Below are 24,758 nucleotides of genomic sequence, written 5' to 3' on the forward strand. Positions count from 1 at the left end.
ACTTCAAGAGAGAGTAAGCTAAACCTTGGGAATAAAATAAAAATGTACAGGGGTCATCTCAAAGAAAATTAATAAACTCTTTCATCAAAATAAAAAAGAGATAAATAATAATGACTTAGTAAACATTAAATCCACAGCAATAAAGAAAATTCTAGGAAAAGCCATAAAGGAAAAGAACTCAGCACAGAAAAGAACACAGGAGAAATAAACACCCTACATGAAACCGTTGCTCCTGAGTGCGCAATAATATTCTATTGTGTGAACATACAGTTTCTCAACCCATTCAGTTGTAGTTTGACATTTGAGTTGTTTCCATGTTCTCGTAATGGTGAATAATGGTGATTAATTTTATAAAACGTAAAGCATAGGAATGATTGTATGAAACACAATGTGATTGAAGAATAGTATGAAACACAATGTATATGAACTTTGGTTTTTTCCCACCCCCCCCAATGTATATGAACTTTGTAAGCAAACCAATATAAAATAAAAATTTTTAAAAATAAAATTATATCCATTTTTTTAAATTCTGCTGAAATGCTGCAAATTTTTTTTAAAAAAGTTGCATGCAGCACTCAGGAGCAATAATGTCAGAAAATATTAGATAGCATGGGAGAGGATGGAGAACATTATGCTGAGTGAACTAACTCAGTCTCATAAGGACAAATACTGCATAAGACTATTATTGTAAAAACAGAAGGATTACTAGTAAGATGTGTACCAGAGTCCAAAAGGGGAGGGAGAGAGGGACTGCTAGGGGGGAAGGGGAAATAACGATGTCACAGAGTTTGGTGGATAGAGGGAAGGGGGTGAAGGAATTAAGAAAGATCCAATGGGGATTGGAAAATGTGGGGTAATGGTGGACACAGATCTATGGTGATTAACTTTATAATGGAATGAACATATGAAGCACAATGTGAATTAAGCATTTAAAGGGGGGGAATAGAACCCCCTCCCCAAAAAGTACTGTCACTCAATATTTAGAAGTATAGCAAAGCACCACCCAAATACAAATAAACACTACTTTAAGATCATTTATTTTAAAGTTAAACCACTATATTCACTTGGAAACTAATCAAAGTAAACAGGAAGGAAGTAGAAAAGGGAGTCTATCTCTACTGGAAAATCTATTTTAGCCTCATTAATATGGGAGAAAGTGACAAAACAATCCCCAATGATTACCATCCATGGTATCTAGAAAGTTGCTTCCTAATTTTTCATCCCATGTACTGCTCATGTCCTCATCACAATTTTGCCAAAGGGTGGAATTCAAATTTTGAAACCAAAAGACACTCAGATAATATACAGATGTTTAAAAACTGTTAGTATGGATGAAAAGAAGGGGCACACAGAACATGAGGTGAAAGCTGAAGCCGTATTTCAGCAGAGGTGGGGGCAGATGAGGCCAGCAGGCAGAGAAACTGTGAGGTAATGGTGACTTGACCTTTTCATTAGTGACTGGACTGAGTCTGGAAGGGAGACGTGAAGAAAAGCAGAGAGTAGATTAAGGAGAATAAGGCCATTTCTTTTTCAAATGGGAACTTATTTTGAGTATTGTTCATGCCCTATTTATAGCTAATACATCTTGACATATCCATGTTCAAGCCAGGGCCATTTCATTCTTCCCTCTGTGCCAAAGGCAGTCCTCTCTTCGGGCACTCCTCAAGAGCAAGGTTGATACTATTCCAGAGGATATAATAATAGATTGATCGATTCTAAAATAAAATCATAAAATGCAATCACTTAAAACTTACTGCATTACAGCAACTAGGAATTCACCTTCTAACTATCCGGTAAGGTTCTATTTAACTGCCGAATTTCACCATACACACTCACACATTGCCACTGACTTGATTCTGAGTTATAAATATCAAAATAAACTGTGCTTCCACAGAATTTTGGTTGGGGTTTTTTTGTTGTTGTTGTTTTATTCTTTGGTAAACGTTTATTTACCAAAGGAAACTATTTCTTAGGCCAAAGGAAACTATTTCTTAGGCCACAGAGCCATGCTTCACAGTTCAGGAACATAGGTCAGTGACAACATTCATGAAACACAATCCAAAGAAATGATTTACATTCCAAAATTACTTTGTACTCTGAAAGACACCAGCTTTCCTCATCTCCTCAAAATCCTTCACAGACTCATAATAGAAATCTGCATATACCTTCTTTCTTGGTACAGACACAGCAAACTTACAGAAAGCTGCAACCTCCAGGGATATAATGAATGCTCAAACAGCACACTTTTGCAGATGCTTGGACAGTAGGCCTCACATCTGAGGTTTCATCAAAGTGTGCTGCTTCTTCTCCCTCAACACCAAAGTCCTTCTCAATTGATTCCAAAGGGTTTTTAAGAGCAGTGACTTTTTTGGGGGGAAGGGAGGGTAAGGTAAGTATATTTATTTACAAAATGGTAGAATTATAGAATAAATAAAGTCTTGAACTGGAGTCTTTTTCTAGAGAGAAAATTTTTCTTTTTATTTTAAAATTTAAGTGTTCCTTGCTAATACTTCTAAATAAAAATTAACTGTAGAATCACAGATGGTAACCAAAAAAAATATACAAAGAAGCTTCATGCATCTCTTCCCTAAGTCTCAAAGCCAATATCCAGTCAAGCACAGGATAGAATTAGAATAAAGAATTTGACATTGGTATAATATACAGATATTAATCAGATTTCACCCTTTTTTAATACTCTTGTGTTCTAGTGATAAGGAGTCGGGCTGCCAACTCAAAGGCATTCAGTTTGAATGCACCAGCTGAAGAGCAGTGACCTTTTGAAAGTCAACTACTAGGTCCTTCTACCTTGCAGTTCGTAGTCAAGAGTGTAGTCATTTGTTCCACCCAGGGTTTCCCATATCTTACTAGAATGCCTGCATTTTAACCACTTTCTTTCCCACCACTCTTTAAAATGCCTTGCTCTAAATCTCTGTGCTACCATCACATTTTTTCCGGTACAGCAGGCATAAAATTTCTAGACATTTGTTGTTGTTTTTTTTTTTTGGTTTGTTTGTTTTTAAGAGGCCTGCAAGTATAAGAGCCTTATCACAATGTGTATGACACTCAAGCGATGTAATGCAACTTTATCCAGTTTTCCATTTGTGTCATCTCAACACCATAGTTGGACATGTGAAAAGTTTCCACATAGAGCGAAGATAATTTTTGTTCATCATGTGAACACTCACCACTGTATAATAATTCTTGGTTAGTGGAACACTTTCGAGTCCTTTGGCAGCCTTGGGGGAGAGAGGTCTCTCTGTAAAAAACCAAAACCAAACCAACAAACCACAGTTAAATAACTTCAAGAGTATATAAGTCTAAGACGAACATTTATCATACACTATCTTTTTTTCCCCCATGGAGCAGCTGGTGGATTCAAACTGCCTGCCACTGCATCAGCAGCACAGTTTCTTCCCAGTAGAGTCCAGCTAGTTAATGGCAGGGATTTCTTCCAATTTATTTCTCCATCCAATGCATTCAAAATAGATAAGCCAACTAAGCATACATTAGTAACTTGTAACCTACCATGCAAATATATTTTTAAAAACTCACTACCATCAAGTCAATCCGACTCATGACGACCCTCCGTTTTGTTTCCAAAGTTGTAAATCTCTATGAGAATAGATTGCTTTGGAGCCGCTGGTGGATTCAAACTACTGGCCTTCCAGTTAGCAGTTAGCACAGCACGGGAGCACAGGTAATGTACCATACTTTCGGAGCTCCTGATGCAAGTTTAATATAATATGCTGTTGTTGTGGACCATGTGTCTGGTCAGAACTGACTCATAGCTGAGCCTCCAGCAGGTTTTCAGAGGCTGCAAATTACACAGGAGGAGATTGCCCATTTTTCTCCTATGGAGTTGCTGGTAGATTCAAAATGTCTGTCTTTATGTTGGCATAAATCATAGTAATTATGTGTTATGGATTGAATTCTAGTCCCAAAATGTGACACTGAAGAATTGCTGCTGGAATTGCCGGGAGAAGGCGGCAGGTTCAGACTCTGGTGGACCTTCAACCACTTGTCATAACTTATAAGTAAGGTATATGTTCAGATAAAACAACTTTGCCAAGTGTGTCTAATAAATCCACACATATAAACAGGGGGGAGAAGTGACACTGAAACCCTAACCCCTTTACCTATAAATGACTCTGTGTGGAAAGTATTGTTGTGTTGCTGCTATTGTTGTTGTTGTTGTTAGGTGTTCCGAGGTGAGTACATCTCATAGCTACTCTATGAACAACAGTCTGAACTCTGTCCCATCTATTGTCATCATCGCTGACACACTTGAACCTATTCCTGCAGTCACTGTGTCTATTTTGTCTCATTAAGGGTCTTCCTCTCTTTCATCAACCCTTCACCTTTCCAAGCATAATGTTCCTTTCCAAAAGGAGGGTGGGTTCTTCATATTGAATCCTTCTGAATGATATCTTATAATAGGAGCAGAATAGATATAGACAAAGATACAGAGGAAGTGAAAGCCATGTAAAGATTCATTTACAACCAGCCAAAAAATGCCAAGAAACACTTGTGGTTATAATTTGAAAAGAGGCAAGGATCTTTCCATAGAGTTTAGAGAAGTGCTTCTACCCCCACTTATACTCTAAATTCAGAAGCCCAGTCTCCAGAACTGTGAGAAAATTATTCTCTGTTCTTGAAAGTCATCTACTTGTGGTAATTTTTTTTGTTATGGTAGCATTAGGAAACTTTTCCTGGGACTGTCTAATATGTAAAAAAAAAAAAAAGAATATTTAATTCACGTAAAACCGGCAAAAAAATCCTTTTTTCCTATATTTTGATAGCTCTTTTCAATATGGTATAAGAATTCCTCATTTGTTTTATAAAATTAATACTATTTATTAAACTCATGACTAAACAACATCCTAAGACTTTTTTTAAACACACACACACACACATCCACACACCAGGGGAGTGGGGGAAATCAGCCAAAAACTCTTAAAAAGACAGCCATGGGACATGTCTGACAATGTATATTGTATACCTTTTCTACCCTCATTTAAAAAAAATAATCCATGAGGGTAGGCAGCCTGGCACTGGAGACCAGTTTGAAAGTCATCTACAGGAGCTGGTTCTGCAGAAGCTGTTGGCTGGAATTGGTGAGCTGTAGAGTGGAATGTTAGTGGGTGATATTAGTCTGCGGCACTCAGGGCTGGTTTAAATTGCTAAAATTGGTTTTGGTCAAACATTCTTCTAGGTGGTATAGCACTGGTCTGTGCATTGCTGTACAGAGGTAACGTGTGGTTGCTGTGACACCGATGTGCCAAATGTGATAATGGTCACACATGGTGGACACTGTTTGATGGAACTTCCTGATTAAAACAAGCTTGGAAACAGTACTGGTATTCACTTCTGAAATAGTTTGCCTCTGAAAACTCTATGAACAATGCTCAGGTCTTTCGTTCATAGGGTCGCTATAAGTCATCTACCACTCGACAGCACTTAACAACACCACCACCACCATCATTTTAACCTTTTTTGTTTTCTTTTGTATTTTAATTTTTCTTGTTATATGCTGCTTCAAACCCTTTCTGAAGTCAGGTGGAGCATAAAAGAAAACAAATAACAACTCTAATGACTTTGAGTTTTCTTCTTTTACATTATATTTAAAATCTATTTTCTAATAACAAATCTACTGTGTTTCCCCCTAAAATGCAAAATACAGAAAATTCAAAGTCAACCATTATCCCATCATCCAGAGCTAACCAGGATCTAGAGCAACATTCTGAAGTGTATTCTTCCTATTAATTTTATATATGTATTAATACATGTACCACTCTACAGGTTAGCTCCTAGAGTCTGATGGCAGTTGGCAGTCACATAAGGGAAGTTTTTGGGGTCATGTTTGATGCGTGCTACTGTTCTTTCCCCCCTCAAAAGCGGTGTCACTTTGACCAAGGGTGGAGCATGCTTGAGGTTGTGTCTTTAAAATCTGGTACTGAGGGACTGAGTCTGTGGGCCTGCCTGGAGACTCCACTCTACGAGTTGGCTCCTAACATCTGACGGTGGTCACGTAAGGGAAGTTTTTGGGGTCGTGTTTGATGTGAGCTACTGTTCTTCCCTCCGCAAAAGCAGGTGTTAGTTGAACTTTTAACCAAGGGTGGAGGCCTGCTAAGGGTGTGTTGTTAAAATCTCATACAGCCCTCGGGCCAAATTTATCAATTTTAGAATGAATATTCTTGAAGAGATTTGTCTATTTCCTGTACTGAATAACTTGGAGTTGCTGTGATACTGAACACTGTGCCATAGTCGTGTCAACCCCATCATCATGGTCACCCATCATGTCCAATGATTGGAGGAGCTTCCAGATTGATTCAGGTTGGGAAGCAGGAGTGGCATCTACTTCCTAAACTAGATGCCTGTGGAAACTCTATAAACGTATAGAAATTATGTTAGCTTCAGAACAGAGTTCAGGTCTTTTGTGCAAGGGTTACTATGAGTATTATTCAACTTGATGACACTTAACCACTGCTAAATGAGACTAGTGCTGTTATACCTGGAGGAACACTCTTCCACTTTGCACATCACTCTTTGTCAATGTGATGTATGAAGTAACCTGGGTTTGCTGTGATGCTGAACCTTGTATCATTGGGGTAGCAAATACCAGAATGATTTCCCAGTGGGGACAGTGTTTGGTGGAGCTCCCAGTTGGTAAATAGGTTTTGAAGCAGGAGCGGCATCCAGTTCCTAAACCACATGCTTCTAGAAACTCTATGAACTTGGAGAAACAACAATAGTTATGGAAAGGCATTAGGTCTTTTGTTCATAGAGTCACTATAAGTCATGCTCAACTCAACAGAAATCAACAACAACAAACATGTACAGCCACAGGGAATTCTGGTGGCTTAGTGGTAAGGAATTGCATTGCCAACCCAGAGGCATGCAGTTCGAATCCACCAGCTGTTCCATGGGTGAAAGATGCACAATCTACTCCTGTGCAATTTACTGCCTCTAAAAACCCACTGGAGGGACAGCTATGGGTCAAATCTGACTTGACAGTACAAAACAACATACATGCATTCATATTGGGATCTTTCTTACTTTACATACAATTTTGTAATTTTCTCATTACAACATTACTTCATGAGTATTTTCCAACCTAATCTTTATTTTAAATCAGTATTCTTCTAATGGGAAGTTCTCGTGGCTTAGTGATAAGGAATTATGCTGCCAACCCAAGGGTACGTGTTTCAAATCCACCAGCTGATCAAAGGGAGAAAAGAGGGACAATCTCTTTCATTTGATATTCTGCCTATGAAAACTTGCTGAAAGATCAGCTATGAGTCAGTTCTGACTGTAAAATATATAGCAACAACAAACATTGAATCAGAACTGACTCATAGTTGACCTTCCAGTGGGTTTTCAGAGGCTGTAAATCACACGGGAGAAGACTGCCCTTCTTTCTCCCCCCAGGGAAGCTGGTGGATTTGAACCAAGCACTTTTTGGTTAGAAATGCAGCTCCTTACCACCAAGACATCAGAGCTCCCATATTAATATATATCCTCATAGTTATTTAGCATTATACTGCTAAACTTATTTCTCTTTCCAGGACACCACAGTGATGCTTTCTCAGGATATTAAAAATTGATGATTATTTTGAAAGTTTTATGTTTTTATCAGACAAGTATTTTACAATGTACCTGAAATGGTTTGGAATTCAAAATGGCTTTGTGTAATTGTGATGTAAAGTAATGTTGGTAAAAATGACGCAATCTAAATTATCAGTCAGAAATAGTCACCATTCAAAAGCAAGACCAAACTGAGTAGTAAAATGGAAAGCCAGGGCCTAGTGGCAAGAAGCTGTACTGCAATCCCAGAAGTATGTGGTTCGAATCCACCAGATGCTCTGCTGGAGAAGAGGGGCAGTCTCCTCCTATACCAGTCAGATCCGATGTGATGGTACAAACACACAAAATAATAATAAAAAAAAGAAAAAAAATTTAAAAAATGAAAGCCGGACATGATGTAGAAGAGAAAAGGTGGCAGGAATTTATAATTGCAATTGCAACAAAGTGCTCTGCAAAGTAGAAACAAAATCTTAACTGAAAAGAAAGAGTTTGGAGATTCCTGGAATGACTAAACACCATGCAAAAAAGAGCTGGTTCTTTTAAAAAAAAAATCACTAACAATGTCACATCTTTAGCAAAACTGACAGAGAAAAAGAGAGAAGATACCTATTACCAGTGTCAAGAAATAAGCAGAAAATATTATTGCAGTCTCTGTAGACATCAAAAATATATAATAAAATAATACTGTAAGCAACTCCACACAAATTGATTTGACAACTCAAACAAAACAGTTCCCTGAAAAACACAACTAGCAAAATTCACCTAACAGAAAATATCATCTGAATGTTGTTGTTGTTGTTGTTGTTGTTGTTGGGTGTAACCTAGTTCAACTAAGCTAGTGGACATTGCTATCAGAAGGGACCAGGCCCTGGAGAAGAACAGCGTGCTTCTAAAGTAGAGGGTCGGTGAAAAAGTGGATGACCCTCCACAAGCTGGACTGGCACAGCAGCTGCAGCCATGGCTTCAAATATGAGGATAACATAAGACCAAGCTGGGATTTGTTCTGTTGTACACAGGGCTGGGGTGAATCAGAAGGGATCAGACAGCACAACAGTGGTGGTGGCAGTGGTGGTGGTGGTGGTGGTAGTGTTATGTGCCATCAAGTCGCCTGTGACTCATAGTGACCCTGTGTATAACAGCCCTAAACCCTGCTCTATCCTGTGCCAATCTTATTGTTTCTGACACACCTACCCCCATTACCCCACTCACCGAATCAATCCATCTCATCAAGGGTCTTCCTCTCTTTGCAATGTCCCTCCACCCTGACAAGCATGACATCCCTGTCTAAGGACTGGTTCCTCCTTACAACATGTCCAAAGTAGGTCAGATGAAGCTTCAGAATCTTTGCCTCCAAGCAGCAGCCTGGTTTCACCCTTTCCAGAATGAATCCATTTGTTTTCCCAGGCCTTCATGATACATTCAATACTCTTCCCCCAACACCACAGCTCAAAGGCATTGATTCTCCTTCTATCATCCCTAGTCACTTTTCCAGCTTTCTGGTGCATAGCAAGTAATTGCAAAGACTAAGGCCTGGGTCAGGTGCACCTTAGTCTCCAGACTGACATCATTGCTCTTCAGTTCTTTGGTGAGGTCTCTGACACCAGACTTTCCCAATGCAACTTATCTTTTCATTTCCTGGCTGCTGGTTTAGAAGAGGCCGTGGTACTAGGGATATTATTGCTAATGTTAGATGGATCTTGGCTGAAAGCAAAGAGTACCAGAGGAATGTCTAATTGCATTTCATTGACTGTGCAAAGGCATTTGACTATGTGGATCACAAGCTGTGGATACTTCTGAGAAGAATGGGAATCCCAGAACACTTGATTGTGCTTATGCAAACCCTATACTTGGACCAGGAGGCAGTCGTCAGAACAGAGCAAGGAAACTTTGCATGGTGCAAAATTGGGAAGTGTGTATGCCAGGAATGTGTCTTATCTCCATATCTTTTCAACCTATATGCAGAACAGATTATCGGGGAGGCTGGGCTCTATGAGGAGAAATGTGGCATCAGGATTGGAGGAAGACTCATTAACAATCTGCATTATACAGATGACACAACCCTGCTTGCTGAAACTGAGGAGGACCTGAAGCACTTGCTGCAGACAGTCAAGGACTGCAGCCTTCAATATGGATTGCAGTTCAACATCAAGAAAACAAAGAGTCTCACCACTGGACCAACTGGAAGCATCATGATGGATGGTGAAGAGATTGAGATTGTTAACAGCTTTAGTTTGCTTAGGTCCACAATCAACAGGTTGACATTATACTACACATTATACTACGCATGACAGAGCTGTACTAAGGATGACAGAAGAAGAATTGATGCCTTTGAATTATAGTGCTGGAGAAGAGTCTTGAACATACCATGAATTGCTAAGAGAACAAATAAATCTGTCTTGGAGAAAGTGAAACCAAGTTTCTCCTTGGAGTCTAGGATTTTGAAGCTCTATCTCACATACTTTGGGCATGTGGCCAAGAGGAACCAGTCCTTGGAAAAGGACATCATGCTTGAAAGGGTGAAGGGACAGCGCAGAAGGGGAAGACCAAGGATGAGATGGACTGATACAGTAACTGGGGTAATGGGGATAGGTGTGTTGGAATCAGTGAGACTGGCTCAAGACAGGGCAGGGTTCAGAGCTATTGTTTATAAGCCTAACGTACATGACAACATAACATAAAAACAACAACTTCTGGATTTAGTTTTAATTACCCAGAGAAAACTGTTGTTTCTTCACCTTCTCCTCCTCTTCCTTCTCCTCCTCATCCCCTTGTCCTCCCTCTCCTTCCTCCTCCTTCCTCCTTCTCCTCCTTCTTCCTCCTCCCTCTTCTTCTTCTTCCTCCTCCTCCTTCTTCTTCTTCCTCCTCTTTCTTCTTCTTCTGTACCTTCAAGTAAGAACCCACTCATAGCGGACCCTCCAGTCAGTTTTCAGAGGCAGTAAATTGCATGGGAGGAGATTGACCATTCTTCTCTGACAGAGCAGCCAGTGGATTCAAACCATGTGCCTTTGAGATTGAAGCACAGCTTCTTACCACTAGGTTGCCAGAGCTCCCTAGGGAAAACTTACCAAGCTAAATAATTTTTAAAACTCTTTTTTATCATGGATATTTCCAAACACTCACCAAAGTGAAATAATGTAATGGAACGTCATGAGTTCGTGAAAGTCAGGTTTCTGTTTTGCAGGCTATTCTGTGTTAAACTGTGTTCTGTGGAAATACTGCTTTCAAACATGCATCATAATGATAATAACTTGCTGAGTACTTACTCTCTACAAGGCAACGTGCTAACTGCTTTACATACACACATTTTATTGAATCCTTTCGATGGCTCTCTACAAAGGAAAGAGGTGCAATCACTGAAATATTTAATAGCTGAGGAAATTCAGGCTCATGAAGGCTGATGTGTCCAAACTTTCACAGCTGATAAGTAGTAGAACTCATGTCTGTCTGACTCCAGAGCCCAAACTGTAAACCTCAATGCCTCCCCAAGTTCTCCTGAGCAGTCAAATCATTGGCAGACATTATCCTTACGAAGAGGCTCTGAAGTCTCTTGTTCTTGCCTCTGGACTGCAGTTGTTCGCTGGTGAGTCAGAACTGACTCACAGCTGACCCTACCGTGGGTTTATAGAGGCAGTAAATCACATGGGAGGAGACTCTCTCCCACAGAGCAGATGGTGGATTTGAACTGTGTGCCTCTGGGACAGCAACACAGCTCTTTACTACTGGGCCACCAGAGCTCTGGAACCTGGATTACAGTAGAAGAAAAAGCATTAAGAACCCTCAGTGTAGGCTTGATCTGTTTGGAAAACAAATTAAAAATGCAGCTCCTGTAAACCACTGGCTCCATGAGAAAATTCCAGACGCAAAAAAACCACAAAACACCTTGACCTTAGTGACAGTTTCTTTTCTCTTGTTCTTCTTTGTTTCCTCCCTAGACCTAGCTATGCTCCCTCCCACAATGTGGAGTTCTCTCTGAAACCCACACCCAACAACAGGCAGAGAAGGAGTAGCATGTGGAAGTCTGGAAGACACAAGTTCCGTCTCCACATATGGTTCAAAATAACCCAACCTGAACCAATGTGAGAATATCAACATCCTCAAAAAAAACCCCAAACCCACACCTCATTATTGTCGAGTCTGAACTGACTCACAGCAGGTTTTCGGAGGCTGTAAATCACACAGGAGGATACTGCCCACTTTTCTATCTAAGAGTCGCTGGTGGAGTCAAACTGCCATCAGGGCCTTCCTTTTGGGAGAGCAGTTCCCTGTGAACTAGGACACCAGAGATCCCTTCAACATCTTAGTTTATGGCAAGGAAAAGACAGGCAAATTCAATGCAAGCCAAGTGGAGAAAAGAAAAAAACACAATAATCCATAAAATGAAGGCATTCCTTAAAGGGTCTCCAGGTGCTGAAGATGGCACCAGCTACCATTACTGGTATATATCTGGTCTATATCAAAGAATCTATGTTGTTGCTATGTGTTGTTATACCATCAAGTCAGAACTGATTCATAGCTGACTCTCCAGGAGAGTTTCAGAAGCAGTAAACTGCATGAGAACAAGTCATAGTGACTGTCATTGTTTGCCATCAAGGTGACTATGGCTCATAGAAACTCTATAGATCGGGCAAAGTTCTGAACTGTCTAGAGGGCAAAGTTCAATAACAGCTCTAAACCTTGCCCTATTTATCCGGAGTCAGTCTCGCCATATCTGACACATCTGACCCCATTGCCACAGTCACTGTGTCAATCCATCTCCTGCAGGGGCTTCTTCCTCTCCTGTGCTGACCCTTTACCCTTCTGCCCATGATGTCCTTCTCCAAAAACTAGCACCTCCTGGCAACATGCCCAAAATATGTGAGATGGAGCTTCAAAACCCTTGCCTCCAAGGAGCAACCTGGTTTCATCCTCTCCAGGACAGACCTCCTTGTTCTCCTGTCAGTTCATGGTAAGGTAAATACTCTTCTCCAGCACCACAGCTCAACTGCAACTATAGCCTTGATCAAAGAGTCTGTAAAGGAATATTGAACAAAAGGGAAGAAATGTCCACCAAAATTTCAAATTCTCATGGAACTCAGACTCTCTGGAGCCATGGAAGCTAAATGAACTCCCCAAACTACCGCCCCTAGATGATCTTAAGATCTTAAACCAAAAATATTCCCTAAAGTCTGTTTAAAATCAATTTAACTAGTAAAGAATGCCTACCTTACACACTGTGCTCTTTTAAAGGATTATCTATACGTGATCAAATAGACAACTGCAACTACAAAGTTAGATAAGAAACACAGAGGACATTAAGGATGTATTAATGATGAAACCATTTTGAAAATGTTGTGAAAAGAGGCACAACTTGAAGAATGTAACCAGTGTCACCAGTAGCATTGATGTATATGCTGCTATATACATTTTCAACAACAACAATAAAATCAATTTAGAAATTGAACCAAAAAGTGAAAAATTAAAATAGGCTGTTTGGCAAAATAACCCAAATAATAGTGTCACATTCACACACATAAGAAGCCTTCCTAATATTAGTAGAAAGAGGCCTTTCCAATAAACTTGCTTTTCCTAAAAAATATGGAGCGCTTCCTAAGTCATCATGTCTCATTGTGTATGGTACGTTCATGTTCATCTCAGTACGAGTCAAAAAAACCATCTCAAGATTAGCATGGATGCTAATTATGTGCTGAAGCCAGTACACAATTAATTTCTGATTCTCTCCCTTCCTAAGAGGGCCTACAGATTCACTGATGCCTATGGGTGGGTATAGGACAAAAAAAGGGAAATTTTTGATAAAGGGTTTCTCTAGACATCAAGCTCTTTGTGATATACCTAGGGAATTAAAACAGGAAGTCTAAATATAGACCTCGATCTTGGCTTGGGTTTACAATGAGCAGGAAAGAGTCACTTCTTAATCTGTCTAAATACAAATTTAATTAATCATCTACCTAATCCTCTCATTTTATATCTATATTTACCTGCCAATAAGAAAGTCTAGAAGAGTTTAATGGCTACTTAATTCAGTTGGAGGAAATAGAATTTGCTTAAATGTATCTGTTCTAAATATACTTGCCTCAATATTTACTTAGCATAGAAATTTTGCCAAAAAGACTTTTAATCCAAAATCCTAAAAAAAAAATCCTTAGCCTTTTTCAATAACAAAGAAGAAAAATGAAGATTAAAGAAGAGGAAATACAATTTACAACACTATCACTGAGTTAGAGAACTCTTGTGTCCTAGTGGCAAAAAACTGCACTGCAATCCCAAAGGCACAGGGTTCTAAATCACCAGCTGCTCAGTGGAAGAAGGACTGACAATCTCCATCCATGCAATTTACTGTCTCTGAAAACCCGTTGAAGGGTCAGCTATGGGTTGGTTCCAACTCATGGTACACAATCACAACAAACAACAACTGCTGTGTTGGTTAACATTATATATATATATTATGTCTTTTACAGGTTGTCACTGATTTTTTTTAAAGAACTTAAAAATTGTATGACATAGGTTTGGCAGATAACATGTCTACATTCATATTCATATATGTTGGCAATTATCTATGTATATAGTAGAGCCAACAGGATGCAAAGTTATATAAACTTAATCCTAAACAAACATCCAGATGGGATGCGTTGCTGGTTCTGGGGCCTGGTGACCATAGTCTCTAGGGATATATCAAGGTCAATGGCATAACATAGTCCCCAAAGATAATGTTCTACAACCTTACTTTGGTGAGCAGCAATTCAGGTCTTAAAAAGTCTGTCAGCAGTCATCTAAGATGTCACCTAAGATTGGTCTTTTCATGTCCAGAACAAGAGTGAAGAGCAAAGCTATATGGAAACAACTAATTCAAAGGACTGATGGTGCACATGAACCTCAACTTCCACAAAACTGAGACCAAAATAACAAGATGGTGCCTGGATACCAATGCGGGCTACTCTAAAAAGGATCCCAGTGGAAGGTCCAAAATAGAAGAGGGGAGAGGGGAATACTGAACAAAACTAAAAAAAAAAAAAAAAGAAAGAAAGAAAGAAAAAGAAAAATGGTCATGCTGATTGGTCCAATTAGAGACAGGCAGAAAACCTAATACTACAGTCCTTAGTCACTGTTCAAACCTGCACTCATTGCTGTAGCCCAGCTTTCAGTCAAACAACAGACAGTGAACAACAGCACCAGCTAGAGACTCACTCCTTACAATAACCAACCATATAAAGTCAAAACGACAGCATTTGTCCTAGGTTAAGGCAAAGAAGACAGGAAGAGGGTAAGAGAGATTGATGGAAATGAGAATCACAGGGAGAAAGTGAGAAGAATGCAATTATATGATCAGTGTGTCAATTAATTCTATTTTTTAAGTGTGTGTGAACTGTGGAATAAGAAACCAACTTGCTTTGTAAACTTTCACTCAAATCACAATCGAAAAATAAATAATCACTAGACTTTTTTAAAAAAAGGAATGAATGGCTCATTTTATTACTTACGTGTCTGACTTTGCTGTATTTTCTAAAATTTATATGATGTCTAAATTATGTACAATATGTTTTTCATTAATATCTTTGAATAAACTCCTTTTGCTCAAACTAAGGCTTATTTTCCTCATATAACAATACTCTTCCATATGCAAGTAGGACTGGTAATAATGGCATCATTATGTCACCAGTGTCCAGGTTCCATCATCCTCGGGAAGAAGGGATTGTCATCATGGTCCACAAACCTACTGTGCCATTAGCTTCCAGCCCATCTTAAAATATTTGTATGTGTGTGTGTGTTATGCTCAAAGTGCTTAACTTTCTAGAGTATTAACAAATTAATGATTCTTTATGCTGTGTCTCCTCTGAAACCAGTCTCCTCTTGAAGAGAGGGAAGGAACTGTCCCCATGCGTCTGGCCATAAGCAATAGGGAAATCCAAATCTTAAAATGCTACTCCTAAGAAGAGTCTTGAACATACAGACTGTCTTGGAGAGGTTGAAACCAAGTCTCTCCTTAGAGGCTAGGATTTTGAAGCTCCATCTCCCTTGCTTTGAGCACGTGGCCAGGAGTGATCGTTCCTTGGAGGAGGACATCATGCTCGGAAGGGTGGAGGAGAGGAAGACTCTGGATGAGATGGATTGATACAGTAACGGGGTGATGGGGATTGTGTCAGAATTAGTGAGAACGACTCAGAACAGGGCAGGGTTCAGAGCTGCTGGACATAGGGTCGCTATGGGTCAATGGCACATAACAATGACAAAATAACCAGAACACAAGGTGCTCTTGTCAATGGCAGGCTCAAGGGACTACAACTATGCACAGTACTCCCACGATGTAGTAGTCTGCAGGGCGAGGATTGCTTATTTTGTCTTAAAGACAATACAGAAGGCTGTCTAGTTACCAACCTGAATGGTATGCCAGGCTGCAAATGATTTTGTTGAAATTTGTTGTGGTTTTTAAAAAAATGTTTCACTTTTTACATTTAGTAAATTTTTAAATTAAACATGTGTTGCTTTTGCAATTAAAAAATATTAAAGAGAAGAAAAATTCTTTTTTATGTTGTTGTTGTTGTTGTTGTTGTTAGGTGCTGTCAAATCAAGTATGACTCATAGCCTTATGAACAGCAGACCTGAATCCTGTCCTATCCTGTGCCATCCTCACTATCTCATGCTGCAGTCATCATGTCAATCCGTCTCGATGGAGGTCTTCCTCTCTTTCACCGACCCTCCACCCTTCCAAGCCTGATATCCTTTTCCAAGGAATAGCCTCTCCTAACAACATGTCCAAAGTATGAGACAAAGCTTTGTCATCCTTATTTCCAAGGAACATTCCCGCTTCTCCATTTCCAAGACATGCTTGTTCATTCTCTTGGCTGTCCATGGGATATTCAGTGCTCTTATCCAACACCGCAACTCAAAGGCATCAATTCTTCTGTCATCCTTATTCATTGTCCAGCTCTCAGATGCATACATAGCAAGTGATAGAAAAGACTATGGCCTGAATTAGGCACACCTTGGTATTCAAATTTGCATCATTTGCTCTTCAGTATTTTGAAGAGCTCCCTGACGGCAAACTTGCCCAAAGCAATAAATCTCCTACTCTCCTGACTGCTAGTACCAAGGGTGTTGACTGTGATCCAAGCAAGACGATATCACTAACAGTTTCAATTCTTTCCTAATATATCATGATGTTGCCCACTGGTCCTTTGTCTTCTCGTTGTTAAACTACAATCCATATTAAAGGCTGTAATCTTTGATCTTCTAAAACAAGTGTTTCAGGTCCACTTACTTTCAGCAAGCAAGGTTGTGTCATCTGCATAGTGCAGGTTGTTGATGAGTCTTCCTCCAATCCTCATGTCACATTCTTCTTCATAGATTCCAGCCTTATGAATTATATCTGCTCAGCATACAAACTGAGAAAGGATATACCCCTGAAATACACCCTTCCTGATTTTAAACCATATAGTGTTCCCTTGTTCTTATGCCGGAGCACAATTAAGTGTCATGGCCTCTTCTGAATTCAGCTTGAACTTCTGGAAGTTCTCTATTTATGTACTGTTCTAGCTGGGTTTGAATGATCTTCAATGGTGTTTTGTTGCATATGATATTAATAATGTTGTTTGGGGGGAGCTCTGGTGGCCTAGTGGAAAGGAGCTGCAACTACAATCCCAGAGGCGCACGGTTCAAATCCACCAGATGCTCTGCCGGGAAAGGAGGGACAATCTCCTCCTGTACCAGTCAGATCTGATTTGACGGTACATGCACACAAAAATAAAAAAAAATAAAAAAAAAAAATAATAATGTTGTTTGGTAATTTCCACATTCTGTTGAATCACTACATTCTGTTGGGAATGGGAACAAATGTGGATCTCTTCCAGTCAGATGGTCAGGTGGCTTTCCTTCAAAATTCCTGGCATAGAATGTTGAGCACGTCCAGGGATGCATCTGGTAGTGGAAACATGTCAATTGGTACCCCACTGATTCCCAGGGCCTTATTTTTGTAAATGTTATTATTTTTGGTGGTTTTTCCCCTTTTCATTCACATTGTGTTTCTTATTAACATTCCCCTACATTGAGTCTTTTGAAATTAATCACCCTTGATCTATGCTCACTATTACCTTGTCTTTTCAGATCCCCACTGGATCTTCCCTAATTCCTTCATCCTCTCCCCCCACCCACCAAATTCATGATTTCCCCTCCTCCACACCCTCAGCTCCCCTTCCCTCTTCCTTCCCTCTTTGGATAGCCACATACATTTTACTAGTTATCCTTCTGTTTTTACAATAATGGTCTTATGCAGTATTTGTCCTTATGAGACAGAATTAGAGCATTCAGCATAATACTTTTTAGTCTCTCTCATGTTATATAGAATTTTCCAAAATTGTTGTTCCTTAGCGCTGTGTAGTATTCCATCATGTGAATGTACCACCATTTCTCAATCTAGTAGATTGTTGATGGACATTTGAGCTGTTTCCATATTCTTGCAATTGTGATTAATGCTATGAACATCGTGTGTAGATCTCCATTTGTCTCAGTTCTGTTCTCCTTGGGATATACTCCTAGCAGTTGACTATCTGGGTCATATTGGATTTCTATGTTCAGCTTTTTGAGGAAACACCAAACTGCCTTCCAAAGTGGTAGTACCATTTTACAATCCCATCAAGAGTGTAAGAAAGTTAAATCTTCTCCAGCATTTATTGCTTGCTGTCCTGTTAAACTTTGCCACTACTACTAGGGTGAGATGATATCTTCTCCCGCATTTATTGCTTGCTGTCCTGTTAAACTTTGCCACTACTACTAGGGTGAGATGATATGTCATTGTGGTTTTGATTTGCAACTCTCTGACTGCCAGTGATTTTGAGCATTTCTTCATGTGTCTGTGGACCATCCAAATGTCTTCTTCTGTGAAAAGACATTCCATATCTTTTACCCATTTTGAGTGACTTATATCAGTTTTTTTTTCCTGGGGAGGCCTTGTAGGATTCTGAAAACTTTTGTTATGAGATCCTTGTCTGAGATATCATTGCCACCATTACATTTCCCAGTAAGTAGATTGAAATTTGTGGAGGAAAATCCTCAATGAGATAGACTGATCCAATATCCACAATAGAGGCCAACAGATCAATGATCATGAGGAAGGTATAGACTGGGCAATGTTTCCTTCTAGTATGTAGACAGGGTCACCAGTAGTTGTAGCAATAAGTGACCATTCAAGTGACCACAGTGATGCACATTTGACTCAAATATAGGTCAACAGGAGATGACAGAAGTTCTTCAGTTCCGTGCCTGATTCCATTTCATCTAAGTAATCCGAGAGATCATGGGTATGGAAGTGGGCTTTCTATGAAATATGTGTTTTAATTATGAATCATGTTTAACTCCTTAAAGACAGATCTTCTTTATGAAACTCACACCGCATTCTGTATGGACTTCTTGAAAAGTAATTAAAACCTGGCAGGAATTTTTCAGACCAAACACAAAACAGCACAGTGTTAGATGTATAATGGTTCTCAGTTTGGTCTGGCTCACAATTGTGTGGAGGTTAACAAGAGGTGAGGTGGAAGAGAATTCAAGGCAACAAAGATGTACACTTGTGGGCATTGCAGCAGCTGACCCCTTCCAGTGCTCCCTTAGCTCCCTCTGCTCTTACCAAAGGACCTTCGTGGCTTTTGTTCCCTCTTAGATCATGCTCCCCTCTCTTCTGGGCCTACCCACAGGCTGTGTGTCTTTCAGGGTCCAGCTCAAGCCCTCCCTCCTCCAGAAAGCCTCCTCCAACTTCTCCAGCCACAAGGTACTCTCTCCTTGGAACACTCATGATTGATCTGTTATATATATATATTTTTTTTTAACACTTCATCATCCACCTCCTTGTACTGTCATCTCCACCTCTTATCTCTCTCCTGTGCTCCAGCTCCATACCGCCAACTACCTGCTAGAAGCCTTCAGAACCGTGACTCATTAGCACCTCCACCCTGTATGTCCAAAATAACTCATCATCTTCAGTACCAACTAATCTCTAAAGTGCACACACACATACCTCTCATCTCCTTCCTGTTTTCTCTAGTAATGAAATTCAGCATGTATTGAAAGTTTCCTATGTCTAAAGCAATATGTTAGCCACTATGGAAGCAGAAAGGTATATAAAAATCAATTGCCTATGCTAGGCGCTGGTGGCTTAGTGGTAAGGAGTTGTGCTGCTAACCCAAAGGCATGTGGTTCAAATTCACCACCTGCTCCTTTGGAGATGGACGGGCAGTCTCTTCCAATGCCTGTGAAATTCATCCACTGGAGGGTCTCCTATGGATCTGTTCCAACTCAATGGCACTTTACAATAATAACGACCACCCTATAGGACTAAGTTGGAAGCAGGAGTGGCATCCACTTCCTAAACAACTTGCCTCTGGAAACTCTATGAACTTAGAGAAATGACGATAGTTACAGAACATGGTTCATGTCTTTTGTTCATAGGGTCACTATGAGTCGTGCTCGACTGGATAGCAATCACAACAGCATAGGACTAAGTTAGGCACGCTTCTTCTGCGCTCCACTCCCATGTTCTCCACTCTGACCTTACCTCTATCATTAAACTTGTCACATTATTTTAGCTGATGTCTCTCCTCTCTCTCTAGACTATGAGCTCCATGAGTATGTCTGTCTTGTGTTTCTCTGCCTCACCAATGACCAGGACAGAGGCTGATATCCTAGCCATATTAACTAACCCTTTACTACCCAGACCAATTGACAACAGCTCTTATCTTTTACTAATTCACCATTAGCTGGATACCTGAACTTGGGGGTATCCTCAACTCTTCCTCACAAGTTCAGCGAGTTCTCTTCATACTCTTTCAACAGTATCTACTACATGTGATGTCATCAAATATAATCAATCTGATTCCTGTGTAATCCATCAAGAAAGGTCCATATGTATAGTCATCCTTTGTGTTTTTAATAAAGGTATTTGCAATTAGTAAATCATTGATTGTACAAAATGCTATCATTTTACCTCTAGCCTCATTTCTTTCTGTCACTGAGCCTGTAGTTTCCAAACACTGGTCCTTATTTCCTATTCCCTACTTTTGCATTCCAATCATCAATTATTATTAATGAATTTTAGTTGTATATTCAATTTATTTCCGACTACAAAAGTAGGTAGAAATCTATTTCTTCTTTTTTGGCTTTAGTTGTGAGTGTGTATAATTGAATAATGCTGGTATTAACAGGTCTTCCTTCTTATCCTGTATTCTTCCTAGTATTCTGTCACAACATTGTACTTCTGTATGGAAAGAGTTTAAAGGGAAGGGCCCGAAGACCAGGAGGACAAATCCCCAGGGCAATGCATAAAAGGGTGGCCAGACTGGACCACAAGGAGTCACTGTGAAGAACATCATAATGAGGGCTGCCCAAATGAGAGCATGGGGTCTATTTCCCAAGGAACTCTGGTGATACTGTGCATTAAGCATTGTGCTTCTAATTGAAAGGCCAGAGGTCCAAACTCATCAACTGTCCTATGGGAGAACGATGAGGAAATCTGCTTCTATAACGCATTTCCAGTCTGTCCTATTGAGTCCCTAAGAGCCATATTTGACAGATTGGGATTCCCACACAAGGTGACAAGTTCTGTCCTTCAAGTTTTGCAGATATGGATTCCCGAATCTGAAAACATAATCTAGAAAAATTGTGTAGGCATCCTGAAAACCTGATTGTGTCAATTAAAAGATGTAAAAAAAAAAAAAAAGATGTAGCAAAAGGTGAAAATCATCCAGACCAAGGACATTTCAGGCAGGGAATGTGGAAAAATTTCATGGCTTAGCAGAAATTCATCAATAGCAGGCAACTAAAAATATTAAGTAGTCTACTCATGGATTGAGGCTCAATGTCAAGAAGACAAAGATTCTCACCACTGGACCAATTGGCAGCGTCAGGATGGATGGTGAAGAGATTGAGATTGTTCACAGCTTCAGTTTGCTCGACTCCACAGTCAACACTCTTGGCACCAGCAGTAAGGAAATAAAAAAGCGTATCGTGATGGGAAAGTCTGCTGTTAGGGACCTCTCTAAAGTACTCAGGAGCAACGGGGTCTCTCTGGAGACTAAGGTGCGCCTGATACAGGCCATGGTCTTTGCAATCGCTTGTTATGCATCAGAGAGTTGGACAATGACTAGGGAGGACAGAAGGAGAGTGGATGCTTTTGAGCTGTGGTGCTGGAGAAGGGTACTGAATGTACCATGGACTGCCAGGAAAACAAACAGATTCATCTTGGAGAGGATTAAACCAAGCTACTCCTTGGAGGCAAGGATTCTGGGGCTTCGTCTGACATACTTTGGACATGTCGCCAGGAGGGACGGGTCCTTGGAGAGGGACATCATGCTTAGGAGGGTGGAGGGATGGCGCAGGAGGGGAAGACCCTCTATGAGGTGGACTGATTCGGTGACTGGGGTAATCGGGATGGGTGTGTCAGAGACAGTGCGGTTGGCGCAGGATAGAGCAGGGTTTAGGGCTGTTGTGCATAGGGTCGCTATGAGTCGCAAACGACTCGATGGCACGTAACAACAACAACAACAACTCATAGCTGCAGAGATTGACATTGTTAACAGCTCTAGTTTGCTTGGCTCCACAATCAACACTCTTGGTACCAGCAGCCAGGAAATTAAAAGACGAATTGCACTGGGAAAAGTCTGCTGTCAAGGACCTCGCCAAAGTACTGAAGAGCAACAATGTCAGTCTGGAGACTAATGTGTGCCTGATCCAGGCCATAGTCTTTGCAATTACTTGTTATGCATCAGAGAGTTGGACAATGACTAGGGAGGATAGAAGGAGAATTGATGCCTTTGAGCTGTGGTGCTGGACAAGAGTATTGACTATATCATGGACTGCTAGGAGAACAAACAACTTCATCCTAGAGAGGATGAAACCAGGCTGCTCCTTGGAGGCAAGGATTCTGAAGTGACTCAAAGGCACTTAACAACAACAACAACAACAACTCACATATGTGTTGCTATATGAGGTGTTGGAGAAGAGTAGTGAATACCCCATGGACTGTGAAGAGAACAAAGAAATCTGTCTTAGATAAAGTGTAACTAAGGATGCTCCTTGAAGGCAAGGATAGTCAAACTCTGTCTCTTGACCATATTGTTTGGAGCAGCCAATCCTTAGACAAAAACATGATGCTTGGAAAGGTGGAGAGTCAGCATAAGAGAGGAAGACTCTCAACAAAATGAATTAACAAAGTGACTATAGCAATGGGTTCAAGTGTGTCAGAGAAGATGAGGATGGGATAGTATTAGGACTGCAGAGCCCTTTCCTTCCTCCCCCAGAATGGCCACAGAAAGAATCCAATCACTGGAAGCAACAGCTGTGCTTTTTCTCTCTGTCAATAATGTGCTACTACTCTACCCTTTCCCCCAGAAATAGTTCTCTGAGACCCCAGCCCACTTCCCCATCTTGTAAGAAACATCTGTGAGCATCCCCTTCCCCAAGTTCCTTAGAAGAGAATATAAAAACCCCTCTCTAACTTTTAGTGGGGACTGGTCTTCTGCCTGAGAGCCAGTCTGGCAGTTTCTCCTCGATAAACTGTCTTTCTTGGCCTGAACTGGGTTCTGTCCTTCCTTGGCAACCTTACAGATAGGACACGGCAGGGTTCAAATCCACTGGTCATAGGGTCACTATGAGTCGGTCAACTTGAAAGCACATAACAGTAATAATGCAGCTATAAATTAGTTAGCAAATGCTTCTTAAAATTTCCCCCAACCTCTCTTCTATTCAACACAAACCAACACACAACACAGAAAAACATGTAAACCTAATTTTATCTTCAATCATTTAGGAGAAATCTAATGGTGTTAGTCTCAGGGAGGAGGGAGTGGAGACTTTCTATTGTCTGCTTTTCTGTAATGGCTTCATTCCTTACAGCAAACTTAAGGACATTTTAATTCATTAACTCACTGCCATCTAGTCCAAACTAATGCATAGTTGACCTCCCATTTTCGGTAATAATAATTTGTATGAATAAACTAGATATTAAATTATCACATTTCATTTACTCAATTATTACATTAACATCAGGCATGTAATAAGTTAAATTAATTACGTAAAAAATTCATTATGTAATCACAAATGAAACTAACTCAATTCATTAGCAAATCAAATAAGGAATACGTAATTGAATTTATTAACAAGTTAAATTAAAAAAATGCACTGAAGTGCTAATCACTCAAAGGAACACTTAGATGAATAGTAACACGTGACTAACGTAATGTTTTATCTATACTGTGAACCAATACTCTCATATATCCAAGTTGAGGGGATTTTTTATTAAGTAGGACCTACCTTCTGAAATAACAAAAAGAAAGTAAACTAACAAAACTTTAGGAAGGACAAGATTTCATTCTCTGGAACTTATTACTTATTATTAATGGTATGCTTTAAGTTAAGGGTGATCTTGTTCAGAATCCAAGTGGCTGGACACATCTCAGAGGCATTTAGTTTTAGGTCTGCTTAAAGAGCTTAGAGCTAAAAAAGGAAGTTAGCACATGGCCTATTACTGTATGCTGCTATGGTGATTCTCAGAGTAGTAGGAAGGACTATGTACTGTATTACATAGGCTAGAATTAGGAGACAGAAAGGGACATACTTAAGGTGGAACAGTTGTCTGAGCTTGGAATTCCTTTGCTTTTTTAGTTTGAGGGATGTTTGGGGGTTTTCCCCCCTTGCCTTGATGTAATCTAAATGCAACTTTGTTTCAAAATATCTAATGACAGATTTCCCCCAGCTCTGTTCTAGTCTTATTTTTCACTCACACACACACACACACACACACACACACACGTATAAACAGTTCCTGTTACTCAATTAAAACCACAAGATTTTTAGCAAGAATCCTATGAAAGGCCATGAGTCACATTCAAAAAGACTTTTCAAAGCATCACTTACCACTGGATTTAATTTCTCGGACATAATTACTAGGAAACCAGCCTGTTCTCCCATTCAGTGTGCCTTCCCACCAGCCACCTTCTTCAACTCGAGTGACGTAAATGATGTCTCCTTTACAGACTGACAGTTCATCCTCATTAGTCTGCTTGAAGTTAAATCTTGCCTTTACTACCAACTGGTGACTTCCATTCTCCGTCATCTCCTAGAGAAACAAGACATCATACCAGATTAAGTGCTCACTTAAATGAAGCAGGGGTAGAAATGATAAAACTTAAAGTAAG

The 24,758-nt window shown here is 40.0% G+C and overlaps 1 protein-coding gene across 1 annotated transcript in view; it reads right to left on the minus strand.

Moving 5' to 3' along the window:
• The window catches only part of ARHGEF6 (Rac/Cdc42 guanine nucleotide exchange factor (GEF) 6), a 157,682-nt gene that overhangs the window by 68,932 nt on the left and 63,992 nt on the right, over positions 1–24,758 (minus strand). Inside the window, exons 5-6 of the mRNA XM_006881824.1 lie at positions 24,478–24,679; positions 3,186–3,256 (exon numbers count right to left, since the gene is read on the minus strand). Coding sequence (XP_006881886.1) covers positions 3,186–3,256; positions 24,478–24,679 — 273 coding nt within the window. The remainder of the gene's footprint in view (positions 1–3,185; positions 3,257–24,477; positions 24,680–24,758) is intronic.

The sequence above is a fragment of the Elephantulus edwardii genome, unplaced genomic scaffold (genome assembly GCF_000299155.1).
Source record: "Elephantulus edwardii isolate Elephantulus edwardi_28Jun2011 unplaced genomic scaffold, EleEdw1.0 scaffold00016, whole genome shotgun sequence".
In the NCBI taxonomy this organism is placed as follows: Eukaryota; Metazoa; Chordata; class Mammalia; order Macroscelidea; family Macroscelididae; genus Elephantulus; species Elephantulus edwardii.